At 41.1% G+C, this 23,224-nt stretch overlaps 2 protein-coding genes across 7 annotated transcripts; one reads left to right on the plus strand and one right to left on the minus strand.

Annotated features, from left to right (window-relative positions):
- Positions 1-288: 288 nt before the first annotated feature.
- Positions 289-8,330, minus strand: PAK1IP1 (PAK1 interacting protein 1). Of its 2 annotated transcripts, none has more exons than XM_086608446.1 (10): positions 8,259-8,330; positions 7,357-7,519; positions 6,321-6,441; positions 6,151-6,225; positions 5,442-5,494; positions 4,815-4,960; positions 4,627-4,724; positions 3,144-3,243; positions 1,458-1,584; positions 289-812 (listed from the first exon to the last, which is right to left on the minus strand). In XM_086608446.1, the coding sequence occupies exons 1-10, from the start codon at positions 8,319-8,321 to the stop codon at positions 652-654; spliced, it is 1,107 nt and encodes a 368-aa protein (XP_086464572.1). In that variant the 5' UTR covers positions 8,322-8,330; the 3' UTR covers positions 289-651. The 2 variants fall into 2 exon arrangements, with proteins under 2 accessions (XP_086464572.1, XP_086464571.1); XM_086608445.1 differs by lacking the exon at positions 8,259-8,330 and adding an exon at positions 7,803-7,966.
- Positions 8,111-22,120, plus strand: LOC104371326 (tRNA selenocysteine 1-associated protein 1). 5 transcript variants are annotated; one of them, XM_086608450.1, is made up of 10 exons: positions 8,111-8,131; positions 9,469-9,654; positions 11,413-11,493; positions 12,476-12,552; positions 12,648-12,778; positions 13,376-13,507; positions 14,396-14,515; positions 16,653-16,848; positions 17,403-17,448; positions 18,262-22,120. In XM_086608450.1, the coding sequence occupies exons 4-10, from the start codon at positions 12,523-12,525 to the stop codon at positions 18,396-18,398; spliced, it is 792 nt and encodes a 263-aa protein (XP_086464576.1). In that variant the 5' UTR covers positions 8,111-8,131; positions 9,469-9,654; positions 11,413-11,493; positions 12,476-12,522; the 3' UTR covers positions 18,399-22,120. The 5 variants fall into 5 exon arrangements, with proteins under 5 accessions (XP_086464576.1, XP_086464573.1, XP_086464578.1 ...); XM_086608447.1 differs by lacking the exon at positions 8,111-8,131 and adding an exon at positions 8,566-8,612; XM_086608448.1 differs by lacking the exon at positions 8,111-8,131 and adding an exon at positions 9,108-9,224.
- Positions 22,121-23,224: the final 1,104 nt, after the last annotated feature.

Genomic DNA, 23,224 nt, shown 5'->3' on the forward strand with positions numbered 1-23,224 from the left:
CTGAATGAAAGATTTCAATCATGTGAACCATGGTGCAAAAACTTGAAAAAAAATTAAATGCATGAAGTACGGACATGGTAAAAAAACCAAACACTTTGCTTATAAACTCTATGTATAAGTCCATGTCTAGAACTAGAAAGTACGATTTTCTGTGAATGTATGAATGGAACATGATCATCATATTTTAAGTAGTTTTAACATGTTCCTTCTTACAGTAGGAAAAGTAATGCATGACAAAGGCAGATCATATTTTGAGTCAAATGAACAGTAACTTTTCCAACACTAATATGAAAAAGTGTACATATCTTTAATATGCATTTAAGTGAGACAAAAATGTAACTGAGACAGATGCAGCAATTTTTACCATTTTAGCTGGCTTTTTCAGAGACAGTTAAAAAGTGTATGCTATTGTTAACAGAAAAATATAAACATTACATATTATGAATTTATTTTTGCCTCATTCACTTAGGAAGAGTCGCCATCTCTTGCTGCTTCCCAGAAGGATGAATCAATTTATTAGGGTAAAAACATTCATTACTTTTAAACAACAGATCAGTTCAGAGGTGTATGTCCCGGCAGAGGTTTACATCCTTATAAACACTACAGCAACACCAGCATTTACTTTTTATTCAGGAGAGTAAGCAGCTGCCTTCATGCTGAGCTATTCCGTTTCTTTTTCTTCTTTTGCAGCGGAGCTTCCAGTTTTTGTTTCTCTGGAGTAATTTTTCTCTTTCTTTTTGCTGTTTTATCATTTTTACCAGTCCAATAAATTTTATTTTTCCTGACTATTGATGATTTTTCATCTTTGTTTGCTGAAAAAAAGCAAGAAATTATTCACATTGATATTTATGTCCAGTCTTTGTAGTATAAAATGGCCCAGAGCCTTGCCTTATTTGTATCTTACTTTAAAAAAGGGGTTATAAATGATTTTTTATTTACAGTGAAATGTGCTGTTTATGCTAGTTTTGCCTGTGATTCGAAAATATCAAAAGATAAGTATGTAAGTACATTACAATATAGGAAAACTACAGGAAAAAAAAATAAAATACTGAGCCAGACTTCCTAAGTTTGCCCAACTACGTTGGCCTCAGACCTAATTTTGTTTATAGGAGAACAAGACATGCAGTTCTATCAAACTGTTTACTCTTTTCTTATCTGTCTCAAAAGCTTCACAGTGGCTTTCTCAGCACGTTATTCCAGTAAAGAGGAACAAAACTTTCATATAATCAAAGTGAAAAGAGGCTTATGTCCTCCAACATACATGCAGGCTTGAGACACTATTAGATTGTTAAGGATATCCATATCGCTTGCCAGTGTCATATCCCCAGTAAGTATATATATATATAGTAAAATAATAACATAACATAACATAACATAACATATAGTAAAAACCTCCCGCTTAGTATATTCCACTTCATAGTCACGTTAACGACTGAAAATACACACAGTTCTGCTACCTGGAGATGATGTTGCAGCTTTATCAGAATTTTCTTTAATTTCTGAAGCTTGGTCAAGCCATACTGCAAGACATGTCAGCCTAGCTTTGGTATTGACTTCACACAGTAAAGATGGCACATCTTTAATCTGAAGATAATACAGAAAAAGATTAATTAAATGTTATTTTATCTCTGTTTAAATTTACTGAAGTATTGGAAGTGAGAAAATATCTTACTGCCCACCTTTCACTTCATTTCTGGTGCCTAACAATGTTTATAACTAGTTACAGTCCTCTTCCTGATACCATTCCTCAGTGGTGGCTTTACAAAAAACTCCCAATGATTTAAAAACATAAAGATAAGCAAGATTAGGGAGTTTCATGCAATTGGGGTAAGTTTAGCACAAGGAATAGCTAGATGAGTCATAGACCCACAAAAAAAAATTGTTAATGGTTTCAGAAATTTCTCCAGAGTAATAGGTATTTTTTGGTGCAGTTGAAATAATTTGAATTAAGTTATTGCATCAGATTCTTTTTCTCCCTCACAATGACAAGGCTGCTGAAGAAAAGCAATTTCTTCAGAGTGTGTTTCAAATTGCTTAACTGCAATTGTATCAGTCAGCTCTGGGAATACTTGAGTAAATATCCTATTACAGGAAAAATACATGCCGCAAATACACGTGCAGCATAACAGTATCAACCCACCAGAAACTACTTGTATTTGGATATTCTACCTCACAAGGCTGGACACAGAAGCCCACAGAGCTATACAAAGCTTTACAAAGTTTTGCCTGCATTGGAAGAAAATCACCTATTTGATCAAAATAAAGACAGTGTTACAGAGAAAGAGCTCCCTGGTCGCTGTGTTAATTATGTACAAGGGGAATGGAAATCTAAGGTGAATGGAAGAGAGGGGTTTTCACTACTGCACTTACAAGTGTAAAAATAATCAGGGGGGTTTAAATGAAAAATGAACAAATTCAGATGAGATATATAAAGCGTATAAATGTTGAAAAATATTTATTTGAACTATCCAAGATACTGATAGTGGAATATAGTAGATCCTTTATTACTAGGCATTAAATTTTAAAAATCTAATTATGATTTTAAAAGACAAACCCCAGAGCAAACAATAAACATGGGAAGCTTTAAAGGTAAGACATAATTCCTTTTTGAATTGTGCTACTCAGAACTGTTTGAAAATACAGGAAATAAAAGTACTCAGTACATTAATGCATTTGAATTTTTCAAAAGGATAACTTTTCCCCCCTACTTGAACAACCACTACCTCCACCCCACACCATAGAGTCTGTGTTTTTAAAAGAGCAGCAACAGTCATCAACATTACAAAAATTAACAGCAGTCCTCAGCACATATATTACTATAATTAGATAGTCCTAAGTCTGGCCAAGTAGGTCTGAAGGGAAGCATGACTTTACATAAAGAGGAGATAAGATCTCCATAATATCATCAGATTGTATGGTTTGTTTTAAAAAAATCACAAAGGTACAAAAATATACAAGTGCATAAAAATATGTGCATGGACATACACATTTCTACCGAACCTAACATGGAGGAAGATGAAGGCATCCAGATTTCAAGTAAAATTTTCTCAGTGATTTAAAATTAATCTTTATAACAGAACTGTCTGCAATTTTGGTTGACTTACATTTTTCCATAAACATAATAAGCAGTTTAATAGACCAACCTTATTAAGATCCAGATTCCACATTTTAATGTAACCGTCACTGGATGCAGTAACAATAACATGTTGTCCTTCTCTTTCAAAACTATAGATATCTTTAATTCTGTGAAGAAAATGTAGTACTTTGTCACTTTATAGCATGGCCGTTCACTTCAGAACAGTAAGCTGATAGAAATTAAGGATGAACAGGCAACAGTCTAAAAATCAGTTTGAACAGAAAACCCACAGATGACAGGCAAGAACTTGGAACAGTAATCTGTTTTGAGTGCTGTCATTTACAGTGGGAACACTTACCTTTGCTAGGCCTGTTGGGATTTGATTCAGAACACTTTAATACTTTTAAGCACACACTATTAACCACATCAATGACATTTTAGCTAATGCTTTTGTGTTTTGATAAATTAAAATCAGCATTTGGACCAATATTTGGTATTCGACAGCAACAGAGAATATGTGATTACCCTCCTATTGCCTGGACTGAGAACAACTGGTTTGTTTTACTTAGGCATTCTAAAGGGTCAGAACCTGTAAAGACTGGTTAAACATTCTTTAGATGGTCTTGCAGGAAAATACTGGTACCCCATTTCAGAAATACACAGACCACACACAGAGGAGTGTGTACCTCTGTGTATTTTTACACACACTCATATATATAAATAAATAAAAACAGACACGTGCATTCTATATAAAGCCAAGTAATTTAGCAGAACCTTTTCTGTTTCGGTCTCCTTACCTACCACCTCTCCACTTCAAAGCTTTTGATATACCAGGGTGACCAACCTATGGTTCTAGAGACACCACTGGCCTCTGAGCAATTCCACATCAGCCAGAGGTGGGGGCTCCTATTTCGGGCCTTGCATAGGAATGAGCCTGCTGGGTAACTGGGACTCAGAACTGCCAGGAGGGCAACTGTCACAAAGACTCAGCAAGATAAGACAGGAGGACATCCCAGATGTCTTACTACCGATTTTGCCTGTCCAGTACAGTCCAGTTTTGTAGCGGTGCACTGGGAACCCTGTACAGCCATTTTCACCTCCTGCCTGAGAAACACTACAGATCCCACTACAGTTCTGATACAACAAAGCTTTGGGGAGGGAAAGACCTTCTTCTTGAAAAAAGGATTAACATAGATCCATGCCAGTGTATTGAGGTCTTATATTTAAGACATATACTTAGATACGATCTACACTGATCTTGTATTTAGACTTAAATATTTTATACTGTATTCAGATAATAAATTTAAAACTGTAAAATTTCTAATTCTATACCCTGTCATTTTTGTAACGTGCATGGACAGCACAGTACTTGTGCTCATACTAAAAGCAAACAAGTCTGTCCCAAATTTGGAATTTAGCACATAAGTAAACCTACTTTCTGTACTAAAACCAAAACAGTAATAAAATATGCTGAACATTACAAGTGATTGAACTTTACTGAGTACTCAGCATTGCCATAAATATTTAAAAAGTAAACAAATATAAAATACCTGTTTTCATGAGCTTTGAATTCACACAGGCATTTGTGAGAGTCACAGCTGTAGAACCTTATCATTTCATCATCTCCAGCTATGGCAAGGATAGAATCCTTGGAATGGAAAAAAAGAAATGCAAGTGTGATTAATTTCATGTCTTTCAAACTAGTTAATTTCCCAGCACCTTTCTTTTTTGTACTTACTGTAATAAATATAAGTGAAGAAATTCTCTTCTCTGTTGTGATCGTGCCAGTGATTGAAGCTGTGTCAAGTCTGTAGATATCCACTCTGTTTGTTATCACGGTCACATACCTCTCTCCATCAGGGGACCACTTAATTATGTGGGCATCTGTACACATTGATACATTTGTATATGCATGTACACAGTTTTTTGCATTCTATATTGCATGAGAATCTAAAAGTAAGAATCTTTAGAAGCTGCTAGACACTGTTTTCTACCTAAACCTGAGCAAAATTCAGGAAAAATCAAGTAGTATTTAATAATAAACAAGTAAAACTATGCTCTTAAATGCTTATTTTTGATTGTCATAAGTATATGAAGTAAAAAAGTAAAACCAAAACACATTTATTTAAGTGTCCTGACACCAAATTTCAAGGAAAAAAAAATTATTTAGTGTCAACTGTTTTCCTTTCGGAAAATGATTATTATTAAGGACGTATGTTTACATATGCTTGCCTGCATGTGTAAAAAAGACATTGTGAAAGTTGCTCGCAATTAACTGACTTGATTAATTCAGTCTACTCTGCTTTACATAAAAAATAAAACTATCTCATTTCACTTTGTAGTGGATTTAGACTGATAAACTCACTTTGCTTCAGGTTTTTGATAAAGGCTGATCGTCCTTCTACTAGATTCCAAGTTCTGAAAGACAAGAGTAGATAATGTGCATTTCAGTTAAAAACAGCACAGTGAAGCTCAAGTCCTCTCTGCTGACATAAGGCATCCAAATGAAGCTTTTAAGCAGCTCTGTGCACTTTGCTGCCTTCTTAATGCAAAAGAAAGTGATGACTTGTTATAACGCTTGCATATAAGGCTGAATTAGTGATATTGATTTTATAAACCACTGTTGGCAACGCAGAGCCCAAGAGGAGCCCAATACCAATTTGTCCCGTTAAAAGAGCATTTTACATATTTAAAACACACATTTACAGCAACATGTACGCACTCCAAGTGAAAAAATAATTTTCTCACACTGAACAAAAAACCTGACAGCTTTTGGAAGTTGAAACAAATCGTATTCCAAAATGCAAATGTATTTATACATCTACAAGGAACTGTAAAGAGTCAGAGCATAACAAGAGGCAAGGAACACCAAGGAGTACTTTTAAAGGACTTTAAAATATCGCGGGTACCTAGAACTTAAAAAGACAAACCAATGGATCTTTGAACCATCTGATGTCCAAATACGTTTTATCAGTGTTGCACGGTCTTGTGTCACACAGAATTGTCACTTGTAATCACTTACTAAGAGTTACTGAACTATGATTTTCAGCATTTCTTCACCAGTTTTGACTCACCTTAATGTTTTATCTGTTCCTACTGACAAAGCCAATTTCCCAGAAGGATGAATAGAGAGAGACGTCACTTGCCCCCTGATAAAAACAAAAAAACATATTAGCCACATATATTATTTACAGGGAAAATAAACGTGAAAACTCATGTGAACACGCAGATTTAAGAAACTCACTTATGTGCCCTAATGGATTTCAGGCATTCCCATCTCTTTGTGTTCCAGATACAAATTAGTCCATCTTCAGCCCCACTGAGTAGATGTGCAGCACCATAGAACTCCAGACAAGTTACTGTGCCTAGAAACACAAACCAAAGCTATTAGCGAGGCTGTACATACGGAACAGTTATCACACACAGAGAACGTATGAATTAACAGAGAAGTTTCTTGCATCAAAACATGCCAGCTACGACCCTACCCTTGGGAAAACCTGAATTATTTCCTGAATACTTCTTTGCAAGCCCTGCCCCAAACTTCCTTGTTATATTCAATCACCCATGTGCTCTACCAGCCTCCCTATAGCCATACACATCTGAACTCCATCTCATCCGTTCCCTTACGCAGCAGTACTCACCACTGTGGCTCAGGTGACACAGAGCTACTACCAGTGATAAAGAATGCTCCCATATCAAAGCCCTGCTCTTGAGACACAGCTGAATTTACTGCACGTGCTGCTTCCCATAAGAATCAGATTTACCATACGCGAGCTGAACACAGGTACCACATTCAGTCTAGATCCAGGTAATTCTTGGTTTTCAGGAGAAAAAAGACAATCAGGACTGAGCTACAAACGACCCAAACAGAGCAACCTCCTCTCACACAGAAACTCTCTCTGTTGTGTGGCTTATGTATGCCTGCGACAGAACAAGGACACTGGGAAAGATGGTTGTTGGGAGTAGGCATGGTCTAGATAAACTGTCCTGGTAGAATGAAAATGGCTCACAAGCCACTCGTGGGCCATAACTTCTTAAACAATTAAAACTAATAATAATCGGAAGAAGCATCTATATTTGTGGGCTAATACCCAAATTGATTTTTGGATTTTTATGCTCAAAAGTTTACCTTGCTTGTATCATCAGACCATCATGGCTGCAACACCATCACTATTAAAGACTTATTTAAAAAAAAATCTATTTTCTTCTTCTGGCAAGGGCCAGTTTTCCAGCTATAAGTTTTTACTGCTAATGCTTTTTATGAAGAGAGGTTCCCTTACCATTGTGCTGCAGCAGTGCCCCATGTTCTGTCTTCTTTTTCATGTCATAGATTTGGATCGTCTCATCCCTGCTCCCAGTGACCACATATCTGTTATTCACTGCTACCGCTGACAAGGAGGCAGAGTGGGCATGATGTGTAAAATCAGGGGCAACCGTCCAGGACTGTAAATGAAACACAAAACAAACAGGTCTTCCTGAAGCTTACCACAGTAAAGCTTCAAATTCATCAGCCCGTTTTTTTTTTTTTTTTTTAAAGCGCAACCTGAAAACGTGTATGTGTAAAAGGCAAAGGAATTATACTTGGCTATAATGGGATCTTGCGGAGTTAATGTGCTGTTAGGAGATTAGTCAGAGCGATTTAAGTGCGCAAACCGCCTCGTGTAATCGGTGTCGGGCTCGGATGAAGCTGGATGTGAAAAAGTATCTGCACGGAGATAAATCTCACGGACAAGGCCGGCGGATTTTCCCTTTTTCCACCACTGCAGGCTGGAGACACGCCTTCCACGTCCCCCCGGGGCAATGGGGCACCCATCCCCCGCGCAGCTGTTTATTCCCAGCTCCGCGCCGAAAGCACCGGCCGCTTCCCGGAGCTGGCGGGTTCCCGGGAGCCCCTCGCGCGGGCCGGGCCGGGCAGCGGGGGTGTCGGCGGGCCGCTCCCACCCCCCGCGCCGGCAGCGAGGGGCCGAGCCTGCGGCTGCGGGAGGCTGCCCCGCCCCCGCGGCGCTTTAAAAGCCCACCCCGCGCCTGGCGCCGCGGCCGCGCAGCCACGGGGTGGTGAGTACCGAGCCGCGTGTTCGCGCGGCCCTTTCCTGTGGGGATGGGGGGTGGGATGGAATGGCCGGGTCGGCCGGCGGCCGTTAGGGCGCATTTCGCGGTCGCTCCCCCCCTTGCTCCCCGTTACCTCGGCGGGCCGCACGGCGAACCCGAGGAGAACCCGCTCGTAGCAGCCCGCTACCAGCTCCATGCGCCGCGCTCCGCGCCAGCCCGGGGCCCTGCCGCTCTCGGCCGCCGGCCGTCCCCGCGCTGCCTGAGCGCGCTGCGCCGGGCCGAGCCCGCGGCTGGCGGCGGGTGGTGCTCGCCGAGGGGACAGCCTGCGGCCGCCGCTCGCGGGGAGGAGGCGTTGCCGGGGGAGGGGGGCGGCGAGGGTGCGGGCTCCGCGGGTCAGGCGCCGCGCGGGGCAGCCCGCGCGCGGGGTCCTCGCGGGGCGGAAGCGGGGCTCGGGCCGCTGCTAATGGCGACGCGGAGGATGAGAGACGTTAGTGCCGGGAGCGGGGCGGGGGGGGGGGCAGCGAGGGGGGGATCTCGGTGGCCGCGGATGGGCTGTGGCGGCCAGCAGCTAGGAAAGGGGCGCGAACCGATCTACTGCGCAACGGGATGGCGGCGGGGGGGAAGCCCGCCCCTCCCCTCCCTTCCCTTCCCCCCACCGGGGCCTCAGAGCCGCGGCCTCGCGGGGCGGGAAGGCCCGGCGGCCGTGAGGCCGGAGCGGCCTCCCCACAGCGGCTCGGGCGCTGCCGGCGGGGCGCCGCGGCCTTCCTCGGGTCGCTGCGGGCTTGTTTTTTATTTCGTGTGGGTGTTTTTTCTCCCCCCTCCCCCCCCACGCCGCCTCTTATCGCGTAGCACAATAAATGGGAAGCGCGGCCTGGGCGCCAGCGCGGCCGCCGCGGAGGGCCGCGGCCGGGCGGGGCGCAGTTCTTCCCGCTTATAAAAATGCGTCACGGGCCGGTGCGGCTCGGGCCTGGGCTCGGCGGGGGTCACGGCGCCGTCACGAGGCTTCTGCGGGCTGCCGTCCCGACACGGCTACCCCGGGACTGGAATGAGGGGGTTTGTCCTCCGGGTTTGGGAGAGCGGTGTGCGCACGGGCAGTTTGGTTCGTAAATAGCTTCATCTGCCTTTGCACAAGTACAAATACAATAATAAAAAGCTGGGACGAACGGGCTGGTGAAATGCGTGTGTAATCCAATTAAGGAAGTGTTTGAAATGAGGAGGTTAAAGCTGCCATGCAGCTTCAGTGGGACGCTGGCTGTGACTGTAGCTGGAGTTAAGGCAAATGTAAAAAATACGGTGTTAATGCATTCTGTTTTAACTGCTTTCAAAATATTTTTGTGTTCTAGTGAAAAGATCAAGAGGTGACAGTCAAGATCAGACGGGAAAAGAGTACAGAAACGCAGTTTTGCATAAAGTCCACGATAACTGCGACCGAGAAAACAGTTGCATCACTTGCTTTCAAATAGTCTTTTGCAATAAAACTGCTTTGTAGTGTGTGCCGTCTTCTGTGAAATCTGCAAAAATAAGGAGTGGTAAGTCCAAAAAAAGTATTATGCAGCTGTGAATTCACAAATTAGTATTTCAGTGTTTAGAGCATGGAGAAGTTTATGGTTCCTTTTAATAAAAGTAATACTTGAGTTAGAGGAACATCACACTGGATATTTATATAAATAATGACTTTCTCTAAGAGGAGAAAATTGCTGCTGTTAATTCTTTATAATGAGCACAGTTAGGTTTAGTAAGAGGGCATATGCTAACCTTACTGGAATATGCTTGTATTTGAGGACTTGTTTGTACTTGACTATTTTGTTGCTTTCAGAATGGGTTTCGGGACAAAGTACATAGTTATCCTGAGTAACACCACCCATTGATGCTCTAATTGTGGTACATGGCTGTCCTGTGTCAGGTTAATTTTCATTAATCCATTTCCCGAAGCAGCGCTCTGAATGGTTCCCCTGTGTGGGCAAGCCTTTAAGGCATTGCAACCACCCAATATTTATTTTATTGTGTGAATGTGGATTTGACTAGCCAGTGTGTAAAACATAATTTATTGCGTGGAAATGGGAATTAAAACTTCAGCAATTAAGTAGCTGCATGGAAAGAGCAACACTGGATGTAAAAAATCAGCAGTGGGGAATGAAGATCTGTGTTCAGAAGCAGATGCAAAATACTTTGCAAATGAAATTTTCTGCACTGATTTATATTGGTTGGTTGTCTAGGGGGTAGAGCTTAAAGAATCTTGGAATCAAGAGGTACATACACTTTCAGGAAAGTGTATCCACTGGTTCAGTGGTGGCAGTGGAATGTCAATTGTTGTTGCTAAGTAACTGGTGGTGAGTGGAATGTGTATATGGAAGAGGCAAAAGAGAAGACATACCTGAGAAAAGGTGCAGAGAAACATCACGTTTACCTGTACTGTGCCCTCCTCCCTCTTCTATTTCTCTTGTTCTTTACCACACAGGAAGTAGCACTGCTTGTTCTCAACTGTATGATTTGTGGTACAAGTAAATCAACTCTTAATTTGGCTAAAAGGGGGGGAAGACCAAGGGGATGTACAAAACACACAGAAGCCTCTAGCTTTGTTGCCTTGTTTTTAGATATTTTAGAACACGGGTTTTCTGAATTACGATATCATTATATGTAGATATTTCAGAAGTAAAGATTAAGGTGTAGGTGGCTTAAAAGCTCTCTGTGATTTTTTTTTAGTGCTTTGGACAGTGAAAAAACTTTGTGGACTGCTAAAATTTAAGAAAGTGAAGACAATTTATAGTCCTAGTCCCATTGGCCATACATAGTTTTTGTCTCCATTGCTTTAGCAGTGGCAAATCAGAACTTAAATTTCTAAGTACTGAATTTATACCATTAAAACTGTAAGGTGAGGTGAACATAAAATCATAGAATGGCTTGTGTTGGAAAGGGACCTTAAAGATCATCTAGTTCCAACCCCCCTGCCATGGGCAGGGACACCCTCCACTACACCAGGTTGCTCAAAGCCTCATCCAACCTGGCCTTGAACATTTCCAGGGATGGGGCATCCACAACTGCTCTGGGCAACCTGTTCCAATGCCTCACCACCCTCAGAGTGAAAAATTTCTTTTAGATCTAATCTGAATCTCCCCTCTTTCGGTTTAAAGCCATTGCCCCTTGTCCTGTCACTACACACCCTTGTAAAAAGTCCATCTCCAGCTTGCTTTTTACATTATCTTTTTACTTTACTTTCCTTTCGAAGGAAAGTAATTTGTCTCAAGGTTAAGATTCTTTATCTTGTTCCTCCCTTGCATCCTTTTCAGCTGAAGGAGGGCAATAAACTGAACCCGTGTAGCCGTATTCTTCAAGAAGGACAGAAGACAGTTTGAACCATGGCAAGCCAGGTAAGATGATTTGCTTGGAAATTCAGGCTTGCAGTGCCTAAATGAATTGAGAACCATACTCAGAATTCCCAGTAAACGTAAAGCTGAAATAGCTAGCTTGCTCTGAGTTGGGCATTCTTTTAGTCCTACGATTTCTTCTGGTAATTTGGTAATCGGTGGCTGTCCTCCGGACACGTAATTGTGTCAACCGAAGCAGGTTGGGGGCATAACGTTAAGCTTTGCAGTTTGGATTGTTTGAGCTTGAGTTCTTCTGAAGGACCTTGCGTGTAACACTCTCTATGTATGTAGAGGTGTTCTAGAGGAAGAACATTAAACTGCGTAAGTAAAAAGTGCTGCGAAATACAATTCTTATTTTTGGAAATCCTTGTTCTTCAGAATCTTGAGGGAGGCAACCTGTGTTAACATGACTGTTTCTCTCCACTTTTGTGTAGTCACCCCACTTTTTGAACTGTGGTTTTTGGGGTTTTGGTTTTTCTTTTTTTTTTTTTTTTTTCCCAAGAGGCACTTTTTATGCCTCTTTCTTCCTGGCCTTGTGTCTGGGTTTGAGTTTTCCCTCAGCCAAGCTAGTGCCTGTTCCTGGTCTGCTTTCTCCTTACGTTCCATTAATCGGCCTCCTGTTGTTGTTCCTGGCCTGGGAGAGTGACTCACAGCTGGGTAGTGAGGAGAGGCATCTCACATAAGAGAAGAAGAATTCCTAGGTGAGGGGAGATAGGGACAGCTGAGATCCCTTCTAGGCAAGCGTGATGACTTCCCTGCCTCTTCGTCACTCAGACTGCAGTGCTGCAGGGTTTTTGGAGTCCTGGAACTCAAGTGGAACACAGTCCAGTCCTGAAGCTAATTAACAATTTAGGATTGGCCAACATCGAAGGGCTGTCTGCTTTTTCCCTAATCCCGAGAGGAAGCTGTCAATCCTTTAGCCAGCTTGACAAGTCAGGGGAATATGGCTGTTCATACAATCCTTTGGCTCTGTTATTTTTGCCAGGCGTTTTCCCCAGAGGCTGCTTTCCCTCATGGGAGGCGGAGGGAGAAATGGGACCCCAGGCTTCTTTCAAGGGCAAGGTGAATATGGGGAAATCACCTGTGGTGATGGGGAGTGGGAGGGAGGAATGTAAACGAGGCTAAATACTATAAATGTGATTTTTTTCTCCCAACAGGACTTGATGGCGAAAAAAAGAGAATGTCTTCAGGCCTACAGCTGGTGGAGAACACCACAGAAGAAACGGAAGAAAAAGAACAAAATAAAACCAGCAAGAATAGAGTTTGTTCCTAGTAGTACTTCAGCCAGGTAAACACCTTTTGAAATGAGGAGCTCTGACCCTTTCTGGTTTAGTTGATAGTGACCAGTGAATGCCATCATTTAATTTTAAAATCCTGAAATGGCACACCTGGTGTGTATAGACTAAGTATTGCTTATGGAAACACATTGCTAATGGAATAATGAAGTTTTTTTGTAGTTTCTCTCCCATAACGACTGAGAAGTGGTGGCAAAATAGTCATAGCTCTTTTAAATCATGACTGTAACTCAAGCTAATATTTTTTTCTTGGTATTTTTGTGTCTCCTTTCTCCCTCCTCCCAAGTCAGACAATAAGTATTTCTCTTTAAAACCAGCGTCTAAAAGCCTGTTATAAAATGGGTCTCTGAAATGCTTTTTTTGCAAAAGCAGTAGAATGGACCCAGAGAATTTGAGAACTTTCTGCTGGAGCAATGGCATTGTGGTTCTATACATTACTTAACTGTTGAGTTTTGCAGTTAATGCTCTTCAGATTTTGTCTCCTTATTTGTCCAGTGATAACTACCTGCTTATATTTTAGGTATCTTAATACTGCACTCACCTACCTTAGTCTCAAACTTGACAATTGTGGGATTTTTATCTTTTTAAAGACCAGACTATTCAATATTTGTTGGGGAGCTTACTCCAGAAGTGGATGATTTCCAGCTCTATGACTATTTCCTAAAGAGGTACCCCTCATGTATTGACTGCAAAATAGCAACAGACCTGCTGGGATATTCCAGGTAATGCCTGTGAAAATTTGTATTGCTGTTGAACTGTTTGCTTCTATAAGTAATCTAAGAACTTGCATCAGGCCTGTTTCTGCATTTTCTTGAGAGGCAGGAAGAGAGATTAGTTACTAGCACTGCCTTTTTTTTAACAGTGTGGACCCATGTGTTTCTTTGATTAGTTTAAGCAGTTGATATGATAAGCTTTAATTTAGCCATATGCATATCTGCATGAAAGATGAGATGGTGGGAGAAGGGAGAGCTGTGCACTGAAATCTGTGCTGCTGTGCTTACATACAGCAGCGTGTCCACTTAGCCATCTGCAATACTGAAGACAAAATAATTCCCTTTTTACACATGAGAGAAAAGTGCAAGGCCTGGCAAATCTTAGAGAGTGGGAGATTGAAGCTGTTAATATTAGTAAATAAAGCCTAGCAGAAGTTATACTGGCCAGGCAGTGAGTCAAGCAGGGGTGAGCAAGTTTGCTGTTCAGACAATGCTGGCTGTAAAATTCAAGAAACTGAAGAGAAATCAAGTGTAAAAAAGGATGTTAGTGCTGTACAGTGGTAGGAGTGGATTAATAACTAATAAATTAACTGCTGTAAATGCAGCAATATAGAATCTGATTACTTAACACAGAGATCAATTAAAATGTATTGTTTTGCTGGCTCTCAGCAAGTTGCATCTTCATACTATCAAAGAACAAGCTTTTTGCTTCTGGCCCAAGTTTTTAATTCAGTGAAAGCATCTTCTGTGCATGTGCACGTGCCAGAGGGCTTGCTTAGGTAATAGAAGCTATAATAGCTGCTATCTTCTGTTTTTGTAGAAGACAGAAATTGAATTCATTAGCTTTGTAACTGTTATGCATACTAGAATTTGTTTTTTCCCTTTTGAAAATTGTAGAGGGTATGCCTTTGTCAGATTTGGTGAGCAAGGTGATCAGATGAGGGCACTGCAAGACTGCCAGAATGCACCAGGTCTGGGGGGAAAACGAATCCGGCTGAGCATAGGAATTTCTAAAAGGTAACAAATAAGTCGTGCATTGATACAGTTAATTCTGAATAATCGGATTTTGTAGCTCTGCCTTTGTAAAGTCTGTGGCCCTTGCTATAACGGCTGTACATGTCATGCAGTCTACAAAACAAAAATACAGAAGCACTATGTTTTGACTCCCTGGATTCATCAACCTCTTTCAGGATTGCTGGGGGAATCCAACTCTTAAAGTCTAGCCAGACTGGATAACTTGGGCTTATCTGCTACTGTAACCAGCCTTAATGCTTATAGACGCTGAATGCATTTATAAATATTTTGCAGGTTTGGGCTTGAAGAAGGTAGGAGGGACAGTAAGTGGTTTTGTATGCTAGGGAGCTTTTCTTGACCTTTCACTCTAGTTCAGGCAAGGTTGCACATGGCTAGTTTTACAATAGGCTGGCAGAGGAAGGAACTCTTAAGTGGAAAAATACAGAATATGGGGGGAAGGGGGGTGAAGCCAAAGGAGATGTTACTGAAACAGTTTTAGAGTACTAGTCTTTGCTTTTTGAGAGATGGGAGCAGCAGGGAATTTAAAGTTCATTGATTCTGAGAGGGCTTTCTTACTCTGCTGGCTCAGTTCTCTCAATCAGTTGTTTAAGGCAATTCAAGTCTCTGAACAGTTAGACCATTGGTACCAAATTTGATAAACTTGGATCCAGGATGCAGACAAAAATAGAACTTCATATAAAACAACTTGGGTATATTCATGAGGCTAGCTTGTATGTTCTGTTAAATAGTAAAAATAACAGGTTTTGTTTCTCTTCACCTTGGATAATTCTGTAAATGTTGGCTCTTTGCTTTAGAGAGGTAGCGTTCTTGCCCAAGAGAGCACTGTCTAGAATTGCTCTGACTAAATTATTTTGAAAACAAGAAGAGGTCACAAAAACAGGTTTCCTCACTTCTGCTATGCAGAAGAACGTCGATAGTATTTTCAGATTTTTCTTTCCTGCAGAGATCTGTGTGGGAGAGAATTTGGAAGCAGAAGACTGAGATACTGTCTAGTACTTTTACTACAGTAGCAGAACAATAGAATACCTATTTGTTAGAATGTATGTGTAGCTTTACAGTAATGAGCAAATGTAATGTAGGTGTTAAAATACACATCACTAATTGTATCTGTTTCTGAATGGCTGAGTACTATGCTCTCCTACCATCAAAATGTCCAGCCATCAGAGTAGTTTGTTACTGAGTCACTTACATTGGAAACTGTGCTTCTGAACTCGTTCAGTTTGTGTTCTTGACAAAAAGCCTGGATCTGACTCTTCTGTAATGAAGTGGAGATGCAGAGAAATTGGACTCTGCAAACATAGGAGGTCTGCCTGTCCATAATCAGTGAAGAAATGTCTAAGCATAGAGGATTTTTTGTCTGTGCAGCTGGGTTATCTGAAGGTATTTCATGTAGTGTACCTCTGTTTTAGTACAGACAACACTTGTGCATTGATGTTCGTCATTAGTCTGAAGTTGTCCCTGAGAAAATCTACTCAGGAGAGGGGAAGTAGTGAAAACTAACCAGCTGGCCCTTTGATCTTAAGAACCAATGAGTTTAGTCCTTTTCCTACTGGTTTGGCTTCATGCTGGATAACAGCAGTGCTTAATTCACCTGACAGCTTTGGCAACTATTGAATGCTTTGTGGACTGAAAACTCAGAAAGTGGAGGTAGACGTGGCAAACTGGCAGGATACAGATAATCTGACTTTACCACCTTCTTTTCAGAAAAAGCATTTAGTGTTAACCAAACAAAAGCTAGAAAGGGCTAATTAAGATTGAACCAGCTGTGCTTGATAAATCTCTCTGGTCTTAATAAGTCAGTTTTTAGCAGAGCATGAAGATTTATCAGCAGCTTGCTTACACAGATAACTAAAAATACTCAAAATGAGTGCAGATAAGTGTCATCGCTTGAGTTAATCCATGAAAATAATTACTTTTGATATTGGCAAAGGTGAGAGCATTTGCTTCTGTATAAACACAAGATCTTGTGCTGTGACTTAGGTTGCTGTTTAGGCAACTCTTTGGAAAAGCTTCCTTTTAAACTTCGAAATGTGTAAACTGGCAAACTGTTGAACTCCAGAACTGGGTTTACAGTTTATTGTTCTCAAACTCTGACTGTATGTAACTTCTCATGTTTCAGGCTGAAAGCAGAATTCCAGCGGTACCAGTCATACAACTACAATGATTATTACCAAGATTATCAGAACTACTACTCACAGTGGGGCTATGATCCTTATGCCGAGTACAACTACAACTCCTATGCTCCCTACGATAGCATGCAAGCTGTTGGAGACTGCTCCTTAGGAGATGCTGTTATGGCTCCTGCTGTTTTTGAGGTAAAGAGACTACACGCTTGCTTTAAAAAAATCATGACTAGTAAGTTGTATGAAGTGTGAGAGTCAGAGCAAAAAAGTCCTAAAACTGAAGTCATGCTTTTTGTGTAGTGTGGGGCTTAGAACAGCAGGCTTCATTCGGAGGTATCCTTAAGCAGTGCATCTGTAGAACTAGAGGTTTATACACCGTTACTTGTTCATGTATGCCAGATAACAGTTCTGACAGCATAATTGTGTAGGCTTCTTCTGTTCCTCTTTCTGATGTACTTTACTTAAAGCAGATTAAAGAATTATTTTAAGACTTAATAGGTGGTCTTACCTTAGATCGAACAATTGATCAGTTACAGCTTCCAGAAGTCCCTTCCAGTATGAGCTTTACTATGGTTTTCTTAAAACCCAAAACAACAAAGAACCCTTCCCAACAAACACAAAACCCCCATGTGTACTTGTGGGAAGAGGGAGTGGTTTGGGAGTACAAAACCATTTTGGATTTGTGATGTTTCCTGAAATGGATTAGGATTAAATTGTAAGAGATTTTTCTTCGCTTTTTTTTCCAGGAAGCTACAGCTATGACTGAAATCAATGACGACTTAATAACTGAAGGTAAGGATTATTCTATCACTGCGACTTGAATTTAACCATACTTGTGCCCTTTAACCATACAAGCCAATTGCTATTGGATGAAAATGCCTTGGAAAGTCAGCTGATGTAGTGGGATCCATAGAGGATTATAGCTGAGTTACAGCTGGGGTGAGGTAGGATTTTAAAGCTGCTAGTAGACATCGTGTCAAGTAGAAGGGAACACTGTCAACACCACTTCACAGTAGGTTTCTTGTAACTTTGCCTTCGTTCTCCTTCCAAAGTGGTCTAATACAGAATTTGTCATATCTTTGTGTTGATTCTGCTAAGCATATTCTACATTAAACTCATTAAGAGGCAGAAGGTGTAGTGGTTTTTTCCAAATGCTGAGGGTAAAACCTTGGGTTGCAGGTCCTAAAAGGAGGATTCAGCTTGCCACTTAAAGCTTTTGTACACACTTTAGTTGCTTGGCCTGACAGGTTTGCAGACAGTTCCTCGCATGGAAACATCTTGTGTTAGTGTACAGAATATTAATCCTGCATCCAATGCATATTGTAGTAAAAATTAATTAAATGGATTTGGGGAGAATTTCATGGTAGATTAACCTTAAGTCTGCTCTTTATCTCAAAATAGCAATGTAGTCCTAGCATTGTAATACACAAATTCCAGAAGAAGTTGACTTTCAAGGTTTGTTAAATTATTTGTGAATAAACATCTTCCTAAGTTTACTCTTAAATCTATTAAATTATTAAATTTAGCTAAACCATATTTTACTAGGTATTTACTTCAGGTTTGTGCATGCCTCCTAAGATCTGACACTTGTACTTCTATTTTCAGATCCACAGCTTTACTTGGATGTTGATGAAATGAACAGACAATTTATGGAAACAAGTGAAGAGCTCTATGATTCCCTCATGAATTGTCACTGGCAACCTCTGGATACGGTCACTTCTGACATCCCCCCTGCTATTTAAGTGTCTTATATAGCATGACCGTTATGACCAAGGTGCTAAAATTACATTTCTTCTACATTACTCTAGATCATAAGTTTTAAAGCACAATGATAGGTTGGGTTTTTTTTGCTATGCTTTTGACAGTTTCTGTAATCTTTTTTTTGTCCATCACTCTATTCTTGGAGCATCTTGAAATCATGTAAATATTCTAGAAATGTAAAGAGTTCAATGGGGTCTAAAGATAGACTTGCCTGTGTAAATAAAATTTTGTTTCTGCAAACCTGCCAGCAAGGGATTTTACTTACATATGTGAAGCGCATTCTCTTCTGGCTTGTGGAATTTAGCTGGAGGCAGTAGGGGTATTTCACTTGTCTTTTGTCTTGGTGTGGGCATCAGGACACTGGCAAAAACTAGCTCTCATGTATTTCCAAGTCACCTAGGCAATCTTCCAGAAGCTCCTAACATGCTTGCTTAGATTCTGTGTGTATTTGGGAAAACCTCAAGGTTTGCTTTGGGAACACTCGGGCCCACTCCTTCTCCTCCAGTCTTCTGGCACTGACTGCGCTACTGTTGATCTGCTAGGTCAGTTAGAATTGCTTTATCAATACAGTGTTTTGAACATACAGAAGGGCAAACTTTCAGCTGCTGTAGCCACAAACGTTCCAAAGACTAAGGAGGATCCCTACTTGACAATTCTTTTTCCTGCTTTTACTGTTGGTCTTCACAACTCACACTTCACAGCAAAGAAACCAGTGTAATATAATAACATGTTCGTAAACCTAAAAATCCTTGGAGAAAATAACCTTCTAGTTTAAAGGAGGAAAAACAACCCATTTGGAACAAGAAACTGTCTTAGTAAGAACTCTTCAACGGAGTTGCACTGTATCCTAAACATCTCTGCCATTTGTTCAGTCTTCTTCACGCTCAGGTGTTTCATAGTGACGAAGTTGTGAAATCTTAGTAGGATGACAGTTTTCAGTGTTCAAGTTGAAGGGGATGAGGGGACATTGCAATGAGGAAGGTTCTGCTCTAAGCTAGCAACTTCTGAGTGGCTTACTCTAAACTGTTCTCATCTTGAAGGGTATAAAGTATAATCCAGTCATAGGGACTGTTTAAGCCTATGTGTATGCAAAAGTATTTACTACTTAGTGTACATAAAGATACAGTAAGTTAGGCTGGAAACAGAACAATACTCTTCAAGAAAAAAGGTAGCAGAAATTATAGCTAATAGCTGTGGAAGCTACCAAAGGTAGTCAAGACACTGTGGTACTGCAATGCGTGTGGTTTTGGGGCAATCTACACCATAATTGCTGTGATGGCAGATAGGAATAAAGTTCTTTTGGCTTTTTTATGACATACTGTAATTAAAGTGGTGGCCATAACCCGTAACTGTTCTTAAATTTAAAACAAATACTGCGTTGCAGAGTAATGACTTGGCACTGGCAGGTCACTTCTAGCTGCTGATGAGAATCTCCCTCTCTTCACAGTTTAATTTCAGCTAGGAATATTTTCAAAGTCCTGCCATGAAGTGTAGATGCTCTAAAACAGAAAGGGCTTTTAGAGTGCTATAGGAAGCTCATTCTTCATGGATTTTTTGCAGATGTACCTGTAGGAAGAGTCAGAAAGCAAAAAACCTCATCTAGGCAGGGGGTGTAGCATCACAGTTCTAGCAACTGTTTCCCTGCGTTGGGGAGAGCTAGTTGCAGGGTGGCTGGGAACGTGGATTTCTCAAGTGGATGTTTCCCTTGTTTGAACTGTTGACTCTCTGGAGAGTGATGGTAGGGAGATTATTAATGAGAATGTGACAGAGAGTGGAACAAATGAAGCAAAGAGAATCTTAAGTGGGAAAGAGGGTGGCTGAGTGCAGGTATAGAATTCTTTCAGGGTGCTGCAGTAGGAAGGAAACTCAAGATAGTAGACAAAGGCCCTTGAATTCAAATGGAAGTGTTAAAGCTCAGAAACCACACAAGATTTGATGCCACTTCAATTGTAGTGCATAGCCATGGTGCTGGAACTTAGTGGTACAAACTGGGCTAAGCAAAGTACTGTCACCACAAGTGGTGAGACAGCTTCGAGGTCTGTGCCTGGGTTATGTCCTGCTTTGCCATGGCTTGCATAGGGTGACCTAATGCTGTACTGAAGTTGCAGCAAGTAACTTGTGGGAACCTTTTGTTGCATTATCAGTTAAAAACATGATGCTGAAGATGCGTTTCAGCTCAGCAGAAATGCTGTGGAGTATCTGTGCTGACTTTTGGTATTTGGGAGGTTGATCTGAGTGTGAACTATGTAATGGGGGGCCAATGTAGCTATGTGATTTCACTTAGCCTGACACTGTATGACCACAGTATATAAACCTCAGAAAAGTCAGTCTGTAGCTGCCCCATTTCTGCAGATTTTACCTGTTAACAAGGTCTCTACACTCTGTGCTAGAGACTGTTTTCAGACCTGCGTGCGCCTTCTGTTCTGGGCTGTAAATCACCCCTTGTAGTGGAAGTACTGTTTATGTAATGCAGCAAAAGAGGTTGGTTGGGCCGCTAGTTCTCAACACCTGAGAAATGTTGGGGGTGTATCTTCTTCCAGTCAACATAAAGAAATTAAATGAGGTGAGGAAGAGAGCATGTTGGTTGCAACCCATGTGACCCTGTCCTTAAATAGTTCTCTGACCTCTTTTTCTATCTCCTGAGCCTTACTAGCCTGTTTCTCTTTCCAGTTAACTGCATACATGGGATCAAAATGGTGTGTCCAGTGCACGTTCTTTACTGTAATGGCACACTGAAAGCAAAATTTCTTCCTGTGTTGGGGGGTTACCCATGAACCCCAAATACAGGAGAAAGTGAGTCCATCAGAACTGTGAGAATGCATTGCTGAGACTTTTTACTGAATAAACTTAGAGCTGTTGTACAACTACCAGCCTGCATTAGCTACCTTGTGCAGAGTCTGAACTCTTCCTACAGGTTCCTGCCATCAGTTCTACAGAGATCTGATTGCAGTGGGAGCATTTAAACAAACAAACAAAAAAAGTCTTGGAGTTAACTTTTTCAAGAGCATGCCATTTCACTTCTTCTGGTTGTGTTTTGTCTTTATTTTACCCACCTGAAATGTGGTGGTTGGTTGGTTGTTTTTGTTTTTTTTTTTAGCTTGACGAAGGTGTTTTTGCAAGATTACCTAGTATTGGTTTTATAAACTCCTCATTGCACCTAGCTGCAATAGATAGTGCCTTTACTCAAAACCTGCTGATTTCAAGAAGATTAGTGTTTTTGTTTTCTATCACCTCTCTGAAGAGAAAGGCTTTAGTACAGTGGTTTGAGGGGCTACTAACCCTGCAGTCCGTGAACAGGGAGAAGGAAAGAGGCCAGAAAGGATAAAGAGTATCTAAAAGGGTAGGAAAAGGTTAAATGGTACTTAAGCCATGAATGTTTCTTTTTGCAGGGATGCTCTTGGACCAACAGCTTCTTTAGCGCTACCTCAAAGTAACTTGCAGATATAACTCACAGGGAAGATTGATCAAATGGTGATGATCCCTATCATTCTGCTGGATTATATATATATTTGCCTTTTGTTTTGTCTCATTTTTAATAATGTTTATTTAACTTCAGTGACTCGTGTCAATAGACATTGTTTGACTACATCGACAAGTATTTCTGAGTCATGAGTGTCATTAAAGGCATGTCACCGAATGGAAATTGTTCTAAATAAGTAAAATGGAAGTAAAATAAGTAAATAAAGCAGCACTTGAATTTACAGAGCAAACACAGTGTAGCTGCCTTTGACACGGACATGGAAGAGAAAATGGTGTTTTACAGGTTACCGTAATACACCTGGCGTGCACCAGAAAGAGAGAATCTTGTTTGAAATTTCCCCGGCTCTTGTGTGTCCAGTGCAGGAGTGATTGTAGTCAGTTCCCTGTGCAGGCGCCATTTTAGAAATCAACATTATTACTGGTGATTGTTACCAAAGGGCCCAGTTTATATCCATTTGTAAATCTTGCTCTTCCCATAGAACGGTTTGGGTTGGAAGGGACCTCAAAAGATCATCTAGTTCCAACCCCCCTGCCATGGGCAGGGACATGCTCCACTACACCGTGTTGCTCAAAGCCTCATCCAGCCTGGCCTGGAACACTTTGGAAATGGAATGATAATGGAAATACATCATTTGGAAATGAAATGGAAATATATCATGATACCCTTCCTTCCCCTACGTTGGAATTTGGCATGATAATTGTTTCCTGGACAAAAAGACTTGCAAATCTATGCTAAAATACTACTTTTCTTGTATTTTGATTATCATATTGATGTTGATCTGTTTTTGACAAGCATATTGTAGAAATGGAGCCTCATCCTAAAATTTGTCCTCAGATGCAACACAGGAGCAGTTTACAGGAGACAAGGTGGTTCTGTCATGTCGCTTTAAAACGCGTATGTTCCGCATCATAGAAGGGATTAAGTCTCACCACACCTCATCCTGCTGCATGTAGAATTGTATTTATGGTGGTAGGGTAAGAGAGGAAGAGACACTGGAGTTGTGAAGATGCAGCTCATGAGGAGGGATAATCTGGAAGAAAATCCCGCTCTGCCGGGATTTCAGAAACAGTTATCTCCTTTAGATAACCACGAAAGCAGCACTAAGAAATGGAGAAGGAACAAGTCATGCAGGAGAGCTGGGAAGATACCAGTGAGGCCAAGATAAGGCGGTGTGAAACAAAGCAAAGACTTGGCAGTACCAAACTTCCCAGTGAAATTCCTTCTAAAAGCAGTTCCTTCTCTGCTCCTGCTGCTGCTTTGTGCTGCTTCAGGCCTTCAGAATCACCCTGATTGCTCTGAGCTCCACTAAACCCCGAGTTTAATGCC

This window comes from Tauraco erythrolophus, chromosome 3 (genome assembly GCF_009769465.1).
Source record: "Tauraco erythrolophus isolate bTauEry1 chromosome 3, bTauEry1.pri, whole genome shotgun sequence".
Classification (NCBI taxonomy): domain Eukaryota; kingdom Metazoa; phylum Chordata; class Aves; order Musophagiformes; family Musophagidae; genus Tauraco; species Tauraco erythrolophus.